The 22,481-nt window shown below is 38.5% G+C and overlaps 1 protein-coding gene across 2 annotated transcripts; it reads right to left on the reverse strand.

Annotated features, from left to right (window-relative positions):
* Positions 1-926: 926 nt before the first annotated feature.
* LOC308694041 (uncharacterized protein) lies at positions 927-22,024 on the reverse strand. 2 transcript variants are annotated; one of them, XM_081371288.1, is made up of 6 exons: positions 21,871-22,024; positions 15,961-16,159; positions 11,793-11,926; positions 1,882-1,965; positions 1,687-1,792; positions 927-1,573 (listed from the first exon to the last, which is right to left on the reverse strand). In XM_081371288.1, the coding sequence occupies exons 2-6, from the start codon at positions 16,043-16,045 to the stop codon at positions 1,533-1,535; spliced, it is 450 nt and encodes a 149-aa protein (XP_081227414.1). In that variant the 5' UTR covers positions 16,046-16,159; positions 21,871-22,024; the 3' UTR covers positions 927-1,532. The 2 variants fall into 2 exon arrangements, with proteins under 2 accessions (XP_081227414.1, XP_081227413.1); XM_081371287.1 differs by lacking the exons at positions 927-1,573; positions 1,687-1,792; positions 1,882-1,965 and having other exon boundaries at positions 7,604-11,926.
* Positions 22,025-22,481: the final 457 nt, after the last annotated feature.

Raw genomic sequence — 22,481 nt, forward strand, 5'->3', positions numbered from 1 at the left:
AAACTCATCTTTGATCACCAAAATTACATATTTAAGCGTTTTTTCCTTGAAAAAATATCCTGCACCTCTTAAAATAGATAACTCCACACCCTTGTCTCATAGTACACATATACCCACTGAACTCAAGTGTCATCATGAAAAAATAAAACAAACATTGCGCTTTAACAGCAACATCCAATCAAATCACTCCTCGTGACTGCCTGCAGAGCATGAATTTCAAAACTCCGCACCAAAATTATTTACAAAATTATTATTTCAAAATTAAATTATTATTTATTTACTATTTTAATTCCAAAACTCAACTGTCATGTTGGCTAAACCCGAAATTACAAATAGGCCTAAAAATCATTAAAATCATGAACTCAAGCCTCATTATGAAACAAACACAATGACTGCGCTTTAACAGCAACATCCAATCAAATCACTCCTCCTCGTAGCTGCCTGCACGTGCACTTTCCGTGGCCTCACGGCTGCAACTTGCGCTCTCCTCATCTACTCAATAACATAAAAAGGGGACAGAATGGTTGTATTTCTTTGTGCGTATAGAACTAATGTCGTTTTAACGGCATCTTTTCTCGTAATAACGAGATGTTATGTTGTTAAAACGACATATATTCTTGGCCTTATAAGGACATGTGTAGTGCAAAATATGCCTTTGTCCACATAAAACTGATAGCCTATCACACCTTTATCACTCTTCTACTTTCAAAAAGCTTAAGCAAATAGTAGCAGCCCCCAATCAGAGGCGAACACTGAATGGGGGCCCCAGACAAAATTAATCAATGAGGCCCTTTTTTTAAAATATATTTTATATAGGCCAATAAGTTTTTTATATAATATATTATATATAAGATTTTTTTTGTTAATAGGCCATATCTTCATTACCTAGAGATATAATTAAACAAAAAGTAGTCAAAACGCATCTAACAGAACATAGCCTAAGTTGTTTATTTTTTACAACATTGTGTTCTTATTTTTTTTTTATTAATGAAATGTCAATCTTCGTCTTTATAACAGAAGATACAATACAATACAAAAATCTTCAAGATACAGCCTACAATCTTCACAAGTATAACGGTTTGTCACCTTATAAACAGTCCTTTGTGAGGTGGAATAAGCAATGCTATATAAAAATATATGGTAAGCATCTTAATTTAAACTTTATTTTATTAGTTCATTAACTAATTATGCTAACTCAACTAATTTAATGTAAAGAGCTGGATACTAATTACTAATTAAATAATAATAAAGAAATGTTGGCATAGCATGTAGCTACTACACATTCAACAGTTCAACCAGCTCACCATAACTTGTTTTCAACACTTTTATTAATCATATGCATTGTTAATTGATAAGTCATGATCTCAAGAGACGTAGCCAAAAGCTGATTAGGATTTGGGGGTTTGTTCAAATTTGGGATGATGGATTGGAAATAATTTTGTCCAGGATAAAGAATAAACATTATAATATTCAACATTAGAGAGTTCAAACATCTTTATTCAAGCTGAACTATAAGGTGGCGCTCTTCAGCTTCATCCACAGTGGAAGAAGTACTCAGCCTCTGACTGATCACCTGGAGGAAAAGGAAGATTCGTACAACAATGGAAACCTGTACATGAATTAAATCTGAATAAACAATGTGCATCACTTGATCAAAGCATTCAACACTGGCATATTAAATCTTACTTGTTTGGTAGTAATCGTACACTTTAATCACAGCTGGCTTGAGATTCTTCACTTGAAGAACCTGTTTCGTTTGTATCTGGTAATTCACTGGAATATTTTGTGTGATCTACAGGAGGAAACAAACTCATCAGTCATGGACATTAAAGACATAAAGACCTAAAACATAAAATCATATGAATGTTGCTGTTTTCTCACCTCCTTCAAATATACAATGACACGATCATCTTTAGTATCGACCCGTTCCACAGGTTTTCTGTACATTCCCCCAAAAAATTTAAGCTGTGGGGAAAAAGTGCTGGTTAATTTCTAAAAAGAGAAACTCTAGAAATTTTTACACATTTTGTGATGAATCACTTAGGGCTGTGTTGAAAAAATCGATTCACCGATTCTGAATCGATTTTCATATTAATTTCTAAAGATCGATCCGTAACTCAGAGGATCGATTTTCCCCGTGAACTTTAACTTGCCGCGTCATTGAATTCACGCATGCGCGCTAGGTGGAAGGACATTAAAACAACGTCAGTAACGTTAAGCAAGCGGTTGCTTTGAAAACTCCAGAAACGCTCAAAGCTGCGATCTGGCACCATTTCGGGTTCAGAAGCAATGCAGAGAACGAGCTTGACAAAAGCAAAGGTTTTCTAAAGGTTTTGTAAGTTCAAATTTTATTTACATTCTGTGTAGAGATGCGCGGTTGGCGGTTACAGCCGCGGACTCCGTGGATAAACCGTGGATCGGGCGGATGACGTGACGAAAAATTATATTTTAATTAAATTCGGATGGGTGGCGGGCGGTTAACCAATCAAATAAAAAATATATGCATACATTAAGTGGATGGCGGGCGGGTGCGGTTTTGAAAATTGGTCAAAAACGTTGGTGCGGACGGATGAGTTTTGTTTTGTGATGCGGTTGAAATAATAGGCTAGCCCATCTGCGCATCTCTACTGTGTAATGTTGTCTGTTTACTGTGAAGCCAGTAACCAACAATCTGTTTACATTTGCACTGGCTTAGAACAAATGTGTTCTAAATGTTGATAATTAAAATAAAAAAATAAAGGTGCATTTGCATCTGAACTGTAGCAGCTTTTTGGAAAATTCTTAATGTCATTTTTAATAATACATCAGGTTCGCGTCTAAATAATCGGTCTACTGCTGCTGATATACCTCTGCGTCCTCGGTCGTCTACACTAGTGCAAGTTTGTGAAAGCAGTTACATCAACACTCTGGAAGGGGGATTGTTCTTTACAACCACCAATACTCCATTAATTTGCAGTTGAATGTCTATAATAATAGTATCAATATGTTGCATAACTACAGTCCTGTAATTCAGGTAACAGCAGGAAAAAATGCTTTTTTCAAAAACCATTATCTAAATCTCGAAGATCGGATCGGATCAGATCGGATCGAATCGGATCGAATCGAATAATGATAATCGATTCAAGATCTTGAGAATCGGAATCGAATCGATTCTTGAAATTTGAATCGAAACCCAGCCCTAGAATCACTCAAACGCACCATTGATGTATCAGCTGTGAATCCAGATAAGAGTTTAATATCCACAATGACCATGTTAGTCTTTTCCTGTAGACCATCATATCTGGAAAACAGCAAATGAAAAGGTTCTTAAATGCCTCATATAAATGTACAAATAAGAGCGAACAAAAGCCAGTATAATTACCAAGACACATGCAGAGTTTTAATCACTCGAATCACTCATAATGTGTCAATAATAAAAATGTTGTATCTCAAGTCAGTGTGTAGTGTTTACTGAGATACGCCGTTTCAGTTTATATTGCTTTTGTGTTTATTAAGAAGCTCCTGGATTTTGTCTAGCTCTCTCTCATTTTTGTTTTGTTTCTTTGTTTGAAGAGTGGGTTCTTGAGTTGTTGTTAGTGATGGCAAAATGAGGCTTCCTGAACCGCTGAGACCTCGCAGCCCATTGCTTCAGCCAAAGGTTCATTACTGGAAGCTTCATTCGGCATTGCTCACTAGTGACACCTAGCCACTGTGCAAAGAAATAGCAGACAAATTAATTCATTCTGAACCAGTATTTGTCTGTAACCTTTCATTTGCTATAATACAAAAATACCTGAGCAGACATTTGTCCATTACCTGTGTATAATATAAAATATGTATCTTTCTCTGTCTGAATTTACTTGTGCAGAGATAACTGTCACACACACACAGTTAATTAATTATTCATAAATTGTTTGGATAGTGACAGTATGAACAACAAAAGTGACACTGTGTTGAGTGCAGTGCTTATGTTGGAGGGAGTGTAATAAAGTAAACTGCGACAGAATAGTCTGGAAGGAAGGATTACAATAGATTGTTATTGAGAAACAGAATTATTTCAAGTGTGTTGGGGTTTAGACGATTGGAAAAGATCCTTTTGCTGGCTCCATTACCAGGAAAAAGGAAGAGGTCACAAAAAGCAAACAAATCCAAAAGGGCAATCCAAATCAAAAAGCAGTCCAGATCCAAAAATCCAAAGCAATCCAAATAATCTTATCTAATTAATATAACAAGACTATAATATAGCTACTATAATTATTAATAACAATATACTATATTCTAACCTGATAATGTAATAATATACAGCCCTAACACATATGACACAATAACGACAATGACAATGATAGTTATCTAACTCTCTGACACTACTACAACTGCTTCTACTACTCCTGACAACACCCACAAGGTGGCACGAGAAGCGACACTCAGACCAAATCGATGACGTATCCACACAAACTGAGGCCTCGTTTGTCATTAGTCACGTGATTTTCACGTTAACAACACAAGCCTCGAATCGCAGCTTCATCTGGCACCCCCATTTTTTCTTGACACAAGCTCCGACGCCTCGGTTCAAATGTCACATCACTAGTTGTTGTGTTCCCATATGATTTCCACGACTCTACAAACCCCATTTCCAAAAGTTTATTAATTTGAGGTTGTATTGATATTAACTATTACTTTATATTTTGACCGTAGACATTATTTGTTTAACTTTAAATAAATTACATTTTCTTTATTGAAACCTTTCTTGTGAAATTTCCTCTTTATGTTATGACTTTGAGCCAGGTTGTAACATGTTACAAAAATGTCTGACAATTTGCTCCAGCTGACCAGTTAGAATCAAGTAGGCCTATCCCAGACAGCTATGAGGTTTATCACATGTAACGATTTATAGCAGGGGTGTCAAACTCCTGGAGGGCTTCAGAGTTTAGTCCAAACCTGCTTCAACACATGATGTCAGATCAATGTGAAAGACAATATTAGATCATTTCAGATATGTGAGCCTGGATCACAAAACCAGTCACATGGGTAATTTTTTTTTTAAATTGAGATTTATACAATATTTGAAAGCTGAATAAATAAACTTTATATTGATGCATGGTTTGTTAGGATATGACAACATTTGGCCGAGATACAACTATTTGAATATCTGGAATCTGAGGGTGCAAAAAAAAATTTGAAACATGGAGAAAATCGCCTTTAAAGTTGTCCATTTATGTTGGCGATTGTGCCGCATTCACTCACAAAATAAATGTTTTATATATTTACGGTAGGAAATTTAGAAAATGTCTTCATGGAACATGATCTTTCCTTAATATCCTAAATCAATAATTTTGACCCATATATATTGTTGACTATTGCCACAAATATACCCGTGCGACTTGAGACTGGTTTTGTGATCCAGGGTCTCACACACACACACACACACACATACACCCAAGAGTATACCGTCCCCCAGCCAACGAACCACGTTCCTGGGAACAGTTCTTGACTCTGTGCATATGAGAGCATGGCCCACGCCAGACCGAGCTCTCTCAATTCAGCGGCTCGCTGCGTCGTTCAAAGTGGGCTCCCACACGCCCCTCAGAACATTTCAAAGGGTTCTAGTCCTTATGGCCTCTGCATTGTCAGTACTCCAACTAGGCCTACTGTGTATGCACCCCCTTCAGCTATAGCTAAAGCCTCAAGTTCCAGCCCATGCGTGGCGCTCGGGCCTCTTACGCATCAGGGTAAACCAGCGCTGTACCAAAGCCCTGCCCCCCTGGAAAGACACCAGCTGGTACCAGCAGGGTGTGAGCATGGGTCTGGTTTCGAAAAGGAAGGCTATCTCAACAGACACTTCCAACCTCGGTTGGGGAGCCCTGTACGAGGGCAGAAACGCCTACACATCAACTGCCTCGAACTAATAGCAGTTTTTCTAGGCCTAAAAGCCTTCCTTCCACACCTGGCAGGACACCCCGTCTTGGTCCGAACGGACAACATGGCGGTGGTATCCTACATAAATTTGCCAGGGCGGCCTCAGGTCTCGCATCCTGCTCACCATGGCCAAACAGCTCCTGTTATGGGCTCACGCCAACCTGCGCTCACTCAGGGCAGCTCACGTGCCGGGCACGATGAACCTAGGGGCAGACATGCTATCTCGGGGCAACGTTCCCCCAGAGGAATGGTCTCTCCACCCCCAGACTATTCTCTTGTTGTGGGAAGTCTTCAAGGCATAGGTCGACCTATGCAAAAGACAACTCTCACTGTCCAATCTTCTTTTCGAAGAACAGGGATGCGCTAGGCCACAAATGGTCTAGCCTTCCCCCTTATGCGTTCCCCCCGGCCTCGATGCTCCCTCAGAGATAAGGGAACGAGTATTGCGTTGCCAGCCGTGCTATTTCACTCATATCAGGTGCTTTGCTTCAGTTTAACATATCCTATGCCGAATTTTCTCTGAATTTATACCCTTCAGCCACACCCATTTTTGCGTGCTCGAGTCTAGCAAGGCAGCTCTGGTTGGATCAAGCGTCATTATTGATTCGCCATAGGTTTGTGCAGTTGCCGCAGCACAGCCAATCAGCATGCTTTAGCCAGCTATGATGTGCACGCTGTACAGGTGCACTGCATTTTAAAATAAAGGCTTCAATATTCTCGAGAAAAGGTGTTTTCCCATAGCATTTGCAACGCAATACTCGTTCCTTATCTCTAAGTAACCGAGTACGTAAATAAATGGTTTTGAGTAATAAATGGTTTTGTTCATTAGATCGGTTTATTCTTCATAATTGCATGTACTATCAAAACACAATGTGGGAGCTACAATAAGTAAATTATATGAATATATCAAATTCAAGAAAGATCTACTCAGGACACAACTTTTTGCAAACTTACCACTAAGAAAGAAACAGATCATTATTTACACTGCAAGAATTTTTTTCTGAAGCTTCAAACACTCTTTTAGTTCCCTGATTAAACTACAAACAAGTCTTTCTAGTTCTATAAGAATTTCAACAAATTCACAAAGTTAAAAAAGATGATATGGTGCTTTTGGGAGAAACTCCATATTTTGTTACATTCACAACCTTTACTTGAAAGTATTATACATGAAACCCAAATGTTGCTCACTGTGACAACTAATGCAGGTTTTGAAATAAACTTTTTCACTCACCGGCCAATTTGGCAACAAATTTTTTTTAAGTTAAAAGTAAAAAATTACCGGTCATTCATAACTTTTACTAGCCCAAAAAAAAAAAAAAACAGCCTAACTACATCATAGCTTATATATATATATATAATATATATATATATGTATATATATATATATATATATATATATATATATATATATATATATATATATATATATATATATATATATATATTCAACATAATACTCAACCCATCCTCATCCTTTTCACCAAAAATTTGTTTTAGGTGGACAGATCAATAGAGTACAAAGAACATAAAAAAAATGTGTTACATTAACATTTACATTTATTCATTTAGCAGACGCTTTTATCCAAAGCGACTTACAAATGAGAACAATAGAAGCAGTTAAACTAGCAGTAGGACAACAAAATGCAAGTGCTATGACCCTTCTCGGTACAATTCAACGCAATTTTTTTTTTTTTTTTTTTTTATAGAACAGAATAGAGTAGTAGAGAGAAAGTGTTAGTATTACTGGATCAAGTGCTGTCGAAAAAGAAGTGTCTTCAGCCATTTCTTAAAAGTGGCTATGGACTCAGCCGCTCTGGTTGAGTTCGGCAGATCATTCCACCAGCAGGGAACAGTCATGGTAAAGGTCCGAGAAAGAGATTTTGTGCCTCTTTGAGATGGCACCACAAGACGCCGTTCACTTGCAGAGCGCAAGTTCCTGGATGGCACGTAAGTCTGAAGTAAAGAGTTAAAGTAAAAGGGAGCAGAATCAGTGGTTGTTCTGTAGGCAAACGTCAGTGACTTGAATTTGATGCGAGCGGCAACTGGCAACCAGTCAAGTCAAGTCAAGTCAACTTTATTTATATAGCGCCTTTCACAATACAGATTGTATCAAAGCAGCTTCACAGTATTAAATAAAATAGTACATCAGTGTATGTTTCTGGTGTAAAACATCCACGTTTGGTAATGCAGATCAATAGCACTGTTGAATCGATTAATCAATTTAAGTATCCCCAACTGAGCAAGCCAAAGGCAACAGTGGCAAGGAACCGAAAAACTCCATCAGGTGACCTAATGGAGAAAAAAAAAACCTTGGGAGAACCCAGGCTCAGTCGGGGGCCAGTTCTCCTCTGGCGTTTATGAAGTAGAGACCGGATTTAACTGTAAGATTAAAATATTATATGAATGCCTGGCTGAAGAGATGCGTCTTTAATCTAGTTTTAAACTGGGAGAGCGAATCTGAGCAACGAACAGTATCAGGAAGGCTATTCCAGAGTTTTGGAGCTAAATGTGAAAATGATCTCCCTCCTTTGGTGGATCTGGATATCCTAGGTATGACCAAAAGCCTCGAATTTAGTGATCTTAAAGAGCGCGATGGATTATAGGGCGATAGAAGATCCGTTAAATAAACTGGAGCTAAGCCGTTTAGGGCTTTATAAGTCAGTAGCAATACCTTGTAATTAATACGGAACTTTATAGGTAACCAATGTAGTGATGATAAAATTGGTGTTATATGGTCAAACTTTCTTGATCTAGTAAGAACTCTAGCGGCGGCATTTTGGACTAACTGTAGCTTGTTTATTGAGGATGCAGGACAACCAGCTAATAAAGCATTACAGTAATCTAGTCTCGAGGTCATGAATGCATGAACTAACTTTTCTGCATCAGAAACTGATAGCATGTTACGTAACTTAGCAATATTTCTAAGGTGAAAAAAGGCTGTTTTTGTAACATATGAAATATGATTTTCAAAAGACAAGTTACAATCTAATATAACACCCAGGTCTTTTACTGTAGAGGATAAAGTAACAGGACACCCTACTATGTTAAAGTTGTATTGTGAGAGGTTTTGCGGGTGGTTTTATGAACCGATAAGTATTACCTCTGTCTTATCTGGATTTAATAAAAGAAAATTGTGCGTCATCCAATCTTTTATATCTTTAACACACTCTGTCAATTTGGATAATTTAGCGTTTTCATCTGGCCGTGATGAAATATATAGTTGAGTGTCATCAGCACAACAATGGAAACTAATTCCATGTTTCCTTATAATATTTCCAAGTGGCAGCATATATATTGAGAATAACAGAGGGCCTAACACAGATCCTTGCGGCACTCCATAGTTTACTGGAGTTATGATCGATTTTTCTCCGTTTAAATAGACAAAATGGTGGCGGTCAGATAGGTATGATCTGAACCAGCTTAATGCTTGTCCTTGATCACCGGTATAGTTTTGTAGTCGATCTAAGAGTATTGTGTGATCTATAGTATCGAACGCAGCACTAAGATCAAGTAAAACTAGTATTGAGATACAGCCTTGGTCAGAAGCTAAGAGTAAATCATTTGTGATTTTAACAAGCGCAGTTTCAGTGCTATGATGCGGCCTGAACCCAGACTGAAACTTTTCATAGGTGTCATTTTCTTGCAAGAAAGAGCCCAGTTGGGCAGACACAACTTTTTCTAATATTTTGGACATAAAAGGAAGATTTGAAATGGGTCTATAATTTGCTAGGTTATTCGGATCTAATTTTGGTTTCTTAATGAGAGGTTTTATAACTGCCAGTTTAAATGTTCTTGGAACATGACCTAAAGATAAAGACGAGTTAATAATATTGAGGAGAGGCTCTTCCACTATAGGTAACACTTCTTTCAATAGTTTAGTTGGTATGGGATCTAATAAACATGTTGTTGTTTTAGAGGAAATGATAAGTTTATTTAACTCTTTTTGTTCTATAGTTGTAAAGCACTGTAATTGTTCTTGCGGGGTGATAATCGAGGCTGAATTATAAGGCGCGATTGAAGATTGAACGTTTACAATTGTGGATCTGATGTTTTCTATTTTCTCAGTGAAAAAATTCACGAAATCATTACTACTAAACTGTAACGGAATATTTTGTTCCAGTGCAATTTTGTGAGGAGAGGAGTGACATGTGCCCTTCTCGGCTCGTTAAAGACCACTCTAGCTGCGGCGTTCTGGTTCAGTTGCAGAGGTTTGACTGTGCAAGCTGGAAGACCAGCCAGGAGAGCGTTACAATAGTCAAGTCTGGATAAAACAAGCGCTTGGACAAGAAGTTGAGTAGCATGTTCTGATAGGAAGGGCCTGATCCTCCTAATGTTGTACAAGGCAAATCTACATGACCGGGCAGTTCTTGCAATGTGGTCTGTGAAGTTCAATTGATCATCAATTACCACACCAAGGTTCCTGGCTGATCTAGATGGAGTTATGGATGACGAGTCTAGCTGAATGGTAAAGTTGTGGTGAAGTTTTGGGTTGGCCGTGAACACGAGTAGCTCTGTCTTCGCAAGGTTTAGTTGAAGGTGGTGGTCCTTCATCCAGCCAGAAATGTCTGTCAGGCAGGCTGAGATACGATCAGCTACCGTTGGATCGTCAGGCTGGAATGAGATGTAGAGTTGTGTGTCATCAGCGTAGCAGTGATAGGAAAAACCATGTTTCTGAATCACAGATCCTAGTGATGTCATGTAGATGGAGAAGAGAAGCGGTCCCAGCACTGAGCCCTGAGGCACTCCAGTAGCTAGATGTTGTGTCTTAGACACCTCACCCCTCCACGAAACCCTAAAGGACCTACCTGAGAGATAAACGGTGTTAATGGTGTTGGCGGGTGTTAATTTCAAACCATGGACTTGTGATATTTCATTATGTGACTGCGAAAACTACATGAATGTCTAAAACTCTCTCCACACTGAGTGCAGTGGTACGGCTTCTCTCCAGTATGAACTCGCTCATGTGCTTTCAGTGTTCCCAACTGGGCAAAACTCTTGTCACAATATGAGCACTTGTAAGGTTTTTCTCCAGTATGAACTCTTTGGTGCCGTTTCAGATGGCCAGCTGTAATAAAGCTCTTCCCACAGTCACAACACACATGATCTCTCACATCATTATGTGTTTTCTGGTGCAGTTTAAAATGATCCAGCCTTGAAAAACTCTTTCCACAGAAACACACATAAGGCCTCTCATCTGAATGAACTTTTAGGTGTTGTTTTAGATCTGATGATGCATGAAAATCTTTACCACACTGATCACAGTTAAACGGTTTTTCTCCAGAATGAATACGCAGATGATGACTGAGATTTGATGCTTGAGAATAGCTCTTCTCACACACAGAACAGTAGTACGGCTTCTCTCCAGTATGAAATCGCTCATGTACTTTTAGGTTTCCAGAGTGAGTGAAACTCTTGTCACAATATGAGCACTTGTAAGGTTTTTCTCCAGTGTGAACTCTTTGGTGCCTTTTCAGATTGTCAGCAGCAGTAAAGCTCTTTCCACACTCGCAACACACATGATCTCTCACTCCATTATGTGTTTTCTGGTGCACTTTAAAACTGTTCAGTCGTGAAAAACTCTTTCCACAGAAACACACGTAAGGCTTCTCATCTGAATGAACATTCAGGTGTCGTTTTAAATCTGATGATGAAATAAAATCTTTACCACACTGAACACAGTTAAATGGTTTTTCTCCAGAGTGAACACGCAGATGAACACTGAGACCTGATGCTTGAGAAAAACTTTTTCCACACTGAGTGCATGTATACAGTTTATCTCCAGTGTGAATTCTTATGTGTATGTTAAGGTTTCCTCTTTGACTGAAACTCTTTCCACATTTAAAGCATGTATATGGTTTTTCTCCAGTGTGAATTCTCATGTGTATGTTAAGGTTTACTTTTTGACAGAAACTCTTTCCACACTGAGAGCAGGAGTGCCGCTTTTTGGCTTTTGTTTCTTGAATTTTAAAGTTGTGATGTTCTTCCTTAAATTCCTCCAGTTCTTGTCTTTCCTCTTTCACTTCCATTCGATCTAAAATAAACATAAAATTAGAATCAGTTAAAGTGAACCCTGATTTAACCCCTTAAACCGGAAGTGTACCGCCGGCGGTAATTCATAAAATTCATAAAGTAATTCATAATTACTCAAATAATTCGCCGGTAGTGAGAATGTCCAAATGTAATGTAATGTAATGTACTGTATATTTTCTAAAAATATATAGTGTTCTATTAAACAATACCAACCTTTTGACTCTCCTTGCTATAGTTTTGGAGTTATGAGTCTTTAGTTTTGTGTATGTCACTCAGAAAACAACTCTAAAACACCCTCAGGGCTTACGGGTTAATAGCAGAAAGCAACAGAGATCAAGTATCAGACCTTTGATGTGCCAAAGTTTAGTTCTGGGGCCGGATTCACAAAGCTATTTTAGACCGATCTATAGTGTTAGACAAGTCTAAAATTTACTCATAGACTACTCTAATGCAAGTCAGACTGTTCCACAAAAATAAAGACTAATTAATTTAGTAGGGCTGGTCCGAATACCATTTTTTGAGCTTCGAAGCTTCGGTAGTAATGAACATCGAATATTCGAAGCTTCGGAGAGAGGGGGCTGAACATATTCTTCTCTCTAATAAAGGCAGGAATCTCTATGTGTCGGTATGTCCGTTTGCATTTGTACTATTTCGAGAACCGTTCATCCAATCGACTTCACAAGGGTTAGGAGTGCAGTGCAGAACATGCAGTGTCGCATTTGGTGTAATATAGATAGACACGCGGGACGCAACACATTCAGAATTAATAAACTTTTAGTAAACTATAGAACAGCGTGAGCGAGAAGCGCACACCTCACGCGGGACAGGGAACGGACACTGCACTAATGCTATAAAACGGCACACACACAGGTCTGTTAAATTAAACAATACTTTTAAGGTAGTCTAATATCTTTCTGACTAGGGCTGAACGATATTCTGTTTTAACATCGACATCGCGATGTGCAAATGAGCGATAGTCACATCGCCGGAACATGCGATGTGAAGGGTAACGTTAGTAGTACCCATAAGAGAACGGTAGCACACAGTAAACACGAGTTTGTTGTATGGCTTTTTGCTGGGGTGACATACGCGTTCTGCGTTCCTGCACAGTGATTGGTTCGCTGTGCCGCAGCTCACCGCGCTCACAGCCAACATTCAAAAATGCGCGACGAAGAGGATCCGCTGCAAAAAAATCAGCTATTTGGGACTAGCCTATTTCGTCTACAAAAAGGAGGATGTTGACCAAAAAGAGGTAGGCTACTTTGCTGGAGTGTTATAAAGTTGTGGATGGTTGTCTTTTTTAAACATTCGTTTATTTTTCGTGTTCACATTTATGAGGAAAAAACAATGTTACGTGATATTACGGACACGACCGTTATGAAAGCGGCACTAAAAGACTGCTTTAAAACTTTCACAGAGACCTCAAACCGAAAGCACAAAGCCTTTCTTTAAAACGAATTTCGTTTTGTATTAATTGTATCTTAATTTTAATCAGTATTTCATTATCCAATTTCCTGGATTTAATAATGATTAATAATAATTAAATATAGCAGCCAGCGCCTGAAGCCGAGATTAAGCTATGATCCATGAACTGAAACTCAGTGTAAAAGGTAGCCTACTCGCCTCACACACCTAAAAAAAAAAAAAAAAAAAAAAAAATCTATTATCTACAGAAATCTCTACTTTTAAACAGAACCATTAAAAAAAAATATATAGCTATATTTAATCTGTATGAAAAGTGCATTTCTTCCGATCACTGCTGCGAAGATCGCGAGTCAGTATATTGTCATCTTTACAGAAAACACTTGTTTATTAATAAACAATTAAAATGTCTCATTGTAATATTTTACATATTATTAATCATTACTTTTGCTGGGTCTAGGTGGCGTTTACATGAACACGTCACTGAATCAGCACAGAAAACATATTTTTTCAGGTCCTAGAACCCGAAGAACGTTAGGTCCTGCGTAGAACGTTCACCGAATTCTGAGAGAAATATGTTTCTGAAATAAAATATTAAGTGGCCTTTTTGTTACTTGTAATGAAGCTTGCTTATTAGTGAAATTATTAATAACATGGAATGGTAATTATTGACTTTAGCCTGGATTGATGGCTCGCAATATCGCGATATATATCGTTGGGAAAAAAATATCGCATGTAATTTTTTTTCCAATATCGTGCAGCCCTATTTCTGACTAACAAATTACTGACACAGTAAAGGGTAGATGTAAATAAAGAAAAACGAAATTTAAATAAAGAAAAACTAAATTTAAATAAAGAAAAATGAAATTTAAATAAAGAAAAACTAAATTAAGTTAAATTAAAAACGAGATTAATTTAGATTGATAATAACGGGTAAAAAGGCTAATAGATTTTGTTTCTATTATTCTATTTTCCACAATGTCAAAGCAACGCAACTTAACCCAATACACAAGCTCAGGCATGCACTTCTGTCCATACAAACTCCGCTGTTCTGCGCTCTAGCCAGAGAACACTCCCGTTGCTGGAACACTTTTAGGCGTCGGTTCTATTTCTAGCATGCACGTGTTTTCTGCATGGCTCGAGCCGCGCCTGAGATGCATGTCTCACGCAGGCAGTGTGCAAACTCCAACCTGTTAACATGGGAGCCGAAAAACGAACACGCCACGCAGCCAGTGTGTCGCCGGCCTTATTCAAGCACAAATGAAAACCGTTTCGTGGGGGATCCCAGGTGTGCAAAAAAAACAAAAAAAAAACGGATATTCAAATGTCAAATTTTCAAATCGAATACCAACCCACCGAACGAATATTAGGATATTCAGTCCAGCCCTATAATTTAGACCAAAAAAATTAGACACCTTACCCCCAGGCTAACTTAGGTCTAAAGGGGGTCGCACACCGGACTAAGACAACTCGAGGTATCGCATACCAGACGCGCATTTTCTCAGTTTATGGCCAGCAGCAATATTGTTTTGTTTAAGGACATTATGGTATTAAGATAATGTCTGTACAATGTTATGATTGTACTGTACAATTAAATACAATCGTTGCAAACTAAAGTCTGCAGTCTGAATACTTTACCTCAGAGCGTCCATTAACTGAATGAATTAAGCACCTGAAAATCCGATAACATCAGCAGTTTTCATCCATGCAGCTGATTTCTGTAAATGAATGTAAAACTAAATGTATATTGCAGGACAGGGTGAAGTCAGTATACATTAACGACGATTTGAGACAAATATGAGACAAAAATGTAAATGGCGCTCTGTGGCGCGGCAGGATTTTGAACAAGGTCCTGAGCCGTTGCTGAGCGGCGCGGACAGACACCGAATGGCGCCGCCGGTTTGCACTGCGTTGAGATTTTATGCAACAGGAACTTTTCTGAATGGTGTTGGTGACACAGTGGGTCTCAGCAAAGCTTCTGTGTCACAGGTGGTATACAGGGTATCTTGTACCATGTTTTTGTATCTTTTCTGTACGTCTTTAACGCTCCGCTCAACGATCGGATTAACGCTGTTAACTATTGTAGCAATCTTTTTCCAAATTAAACATTTCTACGTTTTTACTTCATTCTCTGCTAAATTTCCCAAGTAAAATGTCGTTGTAACTGTTATACTCCTCCAACAAACACATATTTTCCGCTGGGGTAAACTGCACTGAGCGGCTGAATGCGCTTACTCGATCTGCCATGTTTTTTGTTTTGAAAAGTGTCTTATTTTACCCAGAATGCATTGCAGTGTAGTCCTACTTAAGATAGTCAAAGTCTTAAGTGCTTTGTGCAACAGTCTGATTTAGATGTCTATCTGAAGTCTGAGTATCTACTATATCTAAGCCATAGTCAAAGTCTATCTGAAACCAGCCCCTGCCATTCTCTTGTTAATATGATTAAAATGAGTTTGACAACTGTTATAGCCTACAAGATTATGATTAAAAGTACATAAAATATGACGATTAAAATTCTATAAGCATTTCTATAGAATTTTTCATTCATATACTGATTATTATTTCAGAGCTACTAAAGCAGTCAACAATGAAGAATCAAGAATGGACACCAACCTATTTGTTCCTCAGTATCTTCATGTTTTATTCTGGATGGTTCTGGATCACTCATGTCTTCAATCTCCTCTTTAATAAACTCCATCTTTAAGAGTCACACAGATTTCAGCTGCTACTCCTGGAGTTTGTCCTTCTCTTGTAGGATGATGGGAACATTCCCAGTATTTATTGGTGAATTGTTGTGGGAGGGACACCAGATCTGCCAAATTCAAAGAGAAGTTACTGAATTACTTTACTTATATTTAATCGAACATGTCTTTTTTCTGATATAAATATATGGATGCAGTTGGATTTAAAAAAAGGTTTGTTTAATGCTTGTCCAAAGTCTGAGAGAAATAACAAGACCATCATGTTTAACTGAGCTGCTGAAAAGCCTCTTTGTCTCCAATAGTTCCCTGTTTTCACCTCATTCACAGGCTTGATTTGAGAGGGGAGGCAGAAAACATTGTTGGAAAAAAATAAATAAAAAGCACCCGCTCTGTAAAACCACCATCCTCGTTAGATTAACAGTGTTGTGTATTATGTTAAACTTAACATATAAATTAAATGTTAAAATTATCTATATGATAATGAACAAACTATAAATAACAGTGACTGACCAATCAGAACTCAATATTGTAACGCGCTGCGCAGTTACGCCAGAGCTCTGATTAAAGCAAAGTTTCATAATTTTTCGCACTTGTTCAAAATGGTCAGAAAAAAAACTATGAGTTCTGTTCATACTCCACTGATAAATCTGCATAAACCATCCATTCAAGCCAAAGCTAACAAAGACTGTACCGCTAATTGTTCGACATAAGAACTCAAGCTGCTATAGTTCGAAAGTGGCAGTTTTGATGGAGTTTCTGGCTGTTTCTATCTAGAATATTATATTTTTTATTCAGAATACAAAGAATGAGTGTTGAGACTGAGGGGTGAGAGAAAGAGGGAGAGTGCATTTCATTCAGAAATGATAACCCTGTTCTTTTTACCAAGCGGCAACCTTCCTCTCTCTCTCTCGAAACCAACACGGAAGTGACACAAACTGAAAATCATCGACTGGCCGCTAGAGACAGGATGCAAGAGCAAATCAATCCCATATACCTATATATATTTCTAACTTGCTGTCAAACGTGACACTCAACAAACCAAGCCAGATCAGAAATTTCATGTGTTCTAGCTCAAGCAAACCTGGTGCACCTAATGAAGCCCTTGATTAGTTGCATCAGGTGTGCTTAACACAACACCTTTCTTGCAGATTTGTGCTGTTGTGAGGGATTCTATTCAGGGGGTTGAATAATTTTGAAACTGCAGAAGTCTTTAAAAATTGCAGTTAAATTTGGGGAAACCACTTGAAACATTTGTTGTGTTGAGCTATTTCAATTACTTTTGTTTGATTTGTTCATTGCAACCAGCTGAAAGTCTGTACATTTTGCCAATAAACTTGATTTGCAATGGAGGTCGAATCATTTTGATTTCAACTGTAGCTAATTTTGCCCTTCATGACAACTGTGGGTTAGGGGTGGGCGGTACACCGGTGTCATAGTCATCACCGGTGTGACATTGCGCCACGACATGGATTTTCTAATACCGTCAATACCGTAATAAATCAATTATGTTCCTTGAACGGCTGCATTTACATCAATAATATCTAATTCTAAATAATAGGGCTGACTTCTAATGGATTCGACGATTCGATTCGGAGAGGTCTGATTCGAGTGCTGGGGACAGAGACGCATTCGCATTTTCAGAAGGGCTGGGTACATTTTTATTTATTTTTTCGCTTTCGCGCAGGTCATGTTTTGAAAGACGATGTCCTGTAGCTTACTAATGTAAATAAATAAAAATGTATTCAAAAATCTGCTTCACATTTTCAGCAGGGCTGCGGAGCGGCTGTGGGTTGACTCCACACGGTTCTCATGTGCGTTAAAAAGCTTTACGTGGTTTAATGTAAACAACGATTACCAAATTTCCCTCTCATATTGCTCCTCATAACCACTGAAAATGGTAAAAAAAATCGAACCCGGAGTCCAATTATTATGGACGTTATCTGATATTAAGCGTTTCTGCTTCACATTTTCAGCAGGGCTGCGGAGCGGCTGTGAGTTGACTCCACGCGGTTCTCATGTGCGAGTTGACTCCACGCGGTTCTCATGTGCGTTAAAAAGCTTTACGTGGTTTAATGTACCTAAACAACGATAACCAAATTTCTCTCTCATATTGCTCCTCATGTTTATGAAATATTATAATATATGTGTGATATATGTGTTTTAGCTCTTTTGTTTGAAATGGAAAAAATCTAGCTGCTATCTAAAAAAAAAGAAAAAAAAAAGGTTCGACTATCAGTCGACTACGGCAAAATCTAACGAATCAGATTCGACTATGAAAATCCTTAGTCGAAAACAGCCCTAGTTATTACACTGCTAATTTTTGTTTTGTTGTACACTGTTAAGTAAGATCTTTAGGTTTTTTGCAAAATAAATGTTGAGAATGCATAATACTCTCCCATGTCTCTTTTTAATAAGGATACCTACCATTTACTTATTATATTATAAAAATATTAACTTTATTCACATACTAAAGAGAGACAGGACAGGCTACTCCTCCCAAAATGTACCAAAAAAAAGTTATACCGTGATATTATACCGTCACCGTTCAAAAGATGAAAAATACCGTGATATTAATTTTAGGTCATATCGCCCACCCCTACTGTGGGTGAATTTTTTTTATGACTCATCCGTTTAAATTATATTAAGCCTTAATGTTCTGCATAATTAAGGGCTGGCCACTTGAACAACAACAGGTGGATTGCAGCTGCTGTCACTATTAGCCGTTTATCTGCTGTCTGTTAGCGTCATGTCACCTCAGCTAATCCCACTTTTAGGCCCATTTTCGTTAATCCGAGAGTGACGTGCTACCAAGATGGCGACGACCGCCCACTTTGGGCTTCAAAAATGTTCTTCAGAAACCTAAGGGTGACATCACTGACACTACTTCCTTGTTTTTTTACAGTCTATGTTTTTATTACTCTTAAAATAAGTGTCATTTGGAACTCATTTAAAACGAAATAAAAAAGTGGACCGAGTAGCGCAGCATCGCGAGCTACTCGATCCCACGACACCGTTACTACACAACGCTGAGAGATTCAGTGAAGAAATCCATTGAATTCGCCACATAATTGATAACATCGCTTCGAGATCTAGTGAGAAACATTCAGATTTGGCACAGAGTTCTCTGTTATAAACCATAGATATCAGATCAAACTGTTTTGCTGCAAAACAAATTGCCTCAAGGAGGACAATAAAGTAAATTTGAACTTGAACTTGAACTTGAAACCCGCTGACGTGGAAACCAGGATGAATGAATAAGTTATTGAAGGCTTTAATTTCACAAATCAGCAACATTCACCATGGATTTAATGTAGTAACACTAACTGTAACTATGGTATTGTGACAGATGCTTACGAGTACTACACATCTTTTTTTTGCACCTGCAAACTATAATATCATATTTAAATGTTATTTTTAATGTGATGACCGAATTATTTTTTGTTCATCCTTCAAAGACGGACCCGACTTTTACAAAACGAAAAGTTTCAAGATTTAGGAAAACACACTTGTTCAAAAATAAATAAAATATAGATTAAATTACCATTGTAACCAGTAGGTGGTTGCCGAGGACCACTTTAATAGCTATTTTCACTCATTTTGCTTTTAAATTAATATCAAGACGTTATGAATGATAATAGTGCTGGGCGGTTTACCGGTTCATACCGAATACCGGTGTTTATTTTTGTTACGATATGAATTTTTAATATACCGCAATACCGGTGTATGTCGCTATAGGGCCTGTTCACATATCGCGTCTTTTGCGCGCGCAAGTTCGTTATTTCAAATGTAGCCGCGCGGTATGCGCGCTCATAATGGAAGCGACGCGGTCGCGGTGCGACGCGCTCGTTTTTTCCAAGCGCGTCCGCGCCGCATCGAGATAAAAACATCTCAACTTTTCAGAATGCCGCAAGCGCACCGCAGGTCACGTGACAAGAACCAAGCTTAGCAACGACAGACGCCTCCGGAGCGCAACCACCCGAGCGCTTTGGAAAAAGGAGAACGCGGCGCGCCTAGCGTTTTCGACGCGTTTTTATGCGCGATATGTGAGCGCGGCCTTAATCGGAACGCGGCGCTGCGCGACACAGTCTCACGCCGGTTTCACACCGCAAGCGTCAGCGGCGCGTGAGCAGCACGTATTTTTTTCGGCGTCCATGTTATTCAATGAGTGCATTCACATCGCACGCAGAAGCGGCGCGGCAGCGCGTAGCAGGAGCAGAGCAGGAACAGCAGTGCAGCGATAGTTTCGGCGCCCAGTCTATTTTTAACGCGCCGCTTACGCTGAATTAAAGTGACACGCATTGATCATGGGCAAAATACACCGCAGTGTTATCCAAAAAGTGCATTGATGATATCTATTGTGTTTTAAACAGTCACTCAAATGATCAACAGCAATTTAAAAAGAAAACAAATGTCCAAAAACAAACTTGTTGCCCTGAACAATAAAAACAAAGACGAATCAAAAGTTATATAAATGAAATGATTAATAAAATAAGCTTCTTGACAAGTCTTTTCTCTTAAATGTATTTGAAAACGAAATAAAGCAATGCCAACTTATCCATTATAGAGTACTCTGTCTGTACACAAGCCGCGGTTCAGCCGCGCGTGACAAACGCTGCCAGTGTGAAAGCAAAACGCGCGTGTCCTGCTCCTGCTCACCATACGCACTGCTCCTGCTCTGCTCACGCTCTGCTATCGCGTGCAGTGTGAAACCGGCGTCACCCCTCATTTACAACACACGTCTGCGGCGCATTACAGCTGCGACAAGGTTTTATTCCGTCCTCCACGCGGTGCGTCAAAATAGACTAGGCGCCTATATTTAGCGAAGCGGCGCGGAGAGCCGCTTCTGGGAAGCTTCGATCTGAAACACAAGTATTGACTAGAATGGGCACGAGGCGTGTGGGGGTGAGAGTGTCTTTTTTCTCACGGCGCGAGTGTTTTTATACTGTATTAACGTATCTGAAGTGAACTGACGGTCTTTAGAAAAGTTTATTTGTTATTACGATTGAATCTTTCTTTATCTTTCCTGATAAAGCAGTGTTTATGAGCGTTGCTGCTTTGTGTACAGCCGTTACCGGGGAAACCACTGTTTCTGCCGCTCCTAAAGCGCGTCCTGCTGGCACCTCTTAGTAAACAGCCTTGCAAACCTGTATTATTAATATTAGTGTGGATTTTTTCTATAATATTCACTCATGACGATAAAATAGGGCATTATAAGTAAATCTACTGCAGTATTTCCTCTCTCACTCAGTAGAAAATGTGGTTAACACCCATCATGCTTGAAAAAAAAAAAGAAAAAAAAAAAAAACGGTAAAAACCGTGAAACCGGTATAATTTAGAAAAAAACCGTGATGTTGATTTTTGGTCAAACCGCCCAGCACTAAATGATAATAATTAAAGTTAATTTTATCTACACCTCAAATTAAGCTCAGTGCTTTATTGTCAGCTCAACAGTATTACCACTTTCTGTAGAACTTAGTGGCTCTGGTGCTGCTGCCCTAAAATGTTAATCTGGAGCCCTGTGAACTTAAAATAAAACTGCACATTGTAATTTATGGACGTTAAGTCTATTTATTACCAAGGCATGTGTAATACAGTCAAAATAGGGGAAATTTTTAATTTTCAGCCTGTGCACAACAGCATTACTAGTAAAAACTATTCGTCTGGAGCCCTAAACAGAGTCTGTGAAAACACTCCAACATATTATTACACTCTAATAATAATAAACCAGGACACACAAATCATTTCATTAGATTGGCACATAAACACACAAACTCGAGGAGCTGGTTAATGTTAAACTCTGTAATCTTGTAACATCTCTCACCTGCAGACTGGAAATATACGGCATCCGAAGAAAATATTCCACATTTGTCCTTCATTCACGATCGTTAACAGCATCACTTTCAGCCTCAACTGGTGAAAGTTTCAGCTCGTCTCTTCTCCTCTCTCGCGCTTCTTTTTCTGCGCATCCTCAGTGCGCAGACTCAGAGTGTCATGTTTCTTAAAGGGGCCGCATATTCTGAAAGTGTGCAACCGACTTTATTTCAGTGTTGTGACGTATTTCCGAGAGAAACGGAATGAGCCATTCCACCGAATGGGTGACATTTGCTTGTTGTATCTCTTCAAAATTAAACTTTTTTTTTTTACAACATTGAATCTAATACTACACATATTTAGCTATTCAAAATGTGTATTGGTCAATCTCAGGTAAATGTATACATTTTTTAATAGGTTTATAAGCAGAAGATGGACGCATGTTTTATCAGTCCTGTTACAGAAACTCATGTGCCATTTAAAAAGCATGTTAAAAGCATGTCAATTAATTTCTTTGTTTTCCCCACAAGAAGTGTTTATTTTAAATAAATGGTTGGTTATATGTTCAAATAATTTATATTTGTGGGGAACAAAAAATCTCTACATATTAAGGCAAGGTGT

This window comes from Scardinius erythrophthalmus (assembly GCF_964197995.2).
Source record: "Scardinius erythrophthalmus genome assembly, chromosome: 7".
NCBI lineage: Eukaryota > Metazoa > Chordata > Actinopteri > Cypriniformes > Leuciscidae > Scardinius > Scardinius erythrophthalmus.

What these genes read in the sequence shown, in the direction of transcription:
- LOC308694041 (XM_081371287.1), bottom strand. Translation starts at nt 16,045, where the DNA reads ATGGAGTTTATTAAAGAGGAGATTGAAGACATGAGTGATCCAGAACCA. An exon ending in AGATACTGAGGAACAAATAG is followed by an intron (nt 11,927 to 15,960) that starts GTTGGTGTCCAT and finishes TGTTTATTTTAG; the next exon opens with ATCGAATGGAAGTGAAAGAG.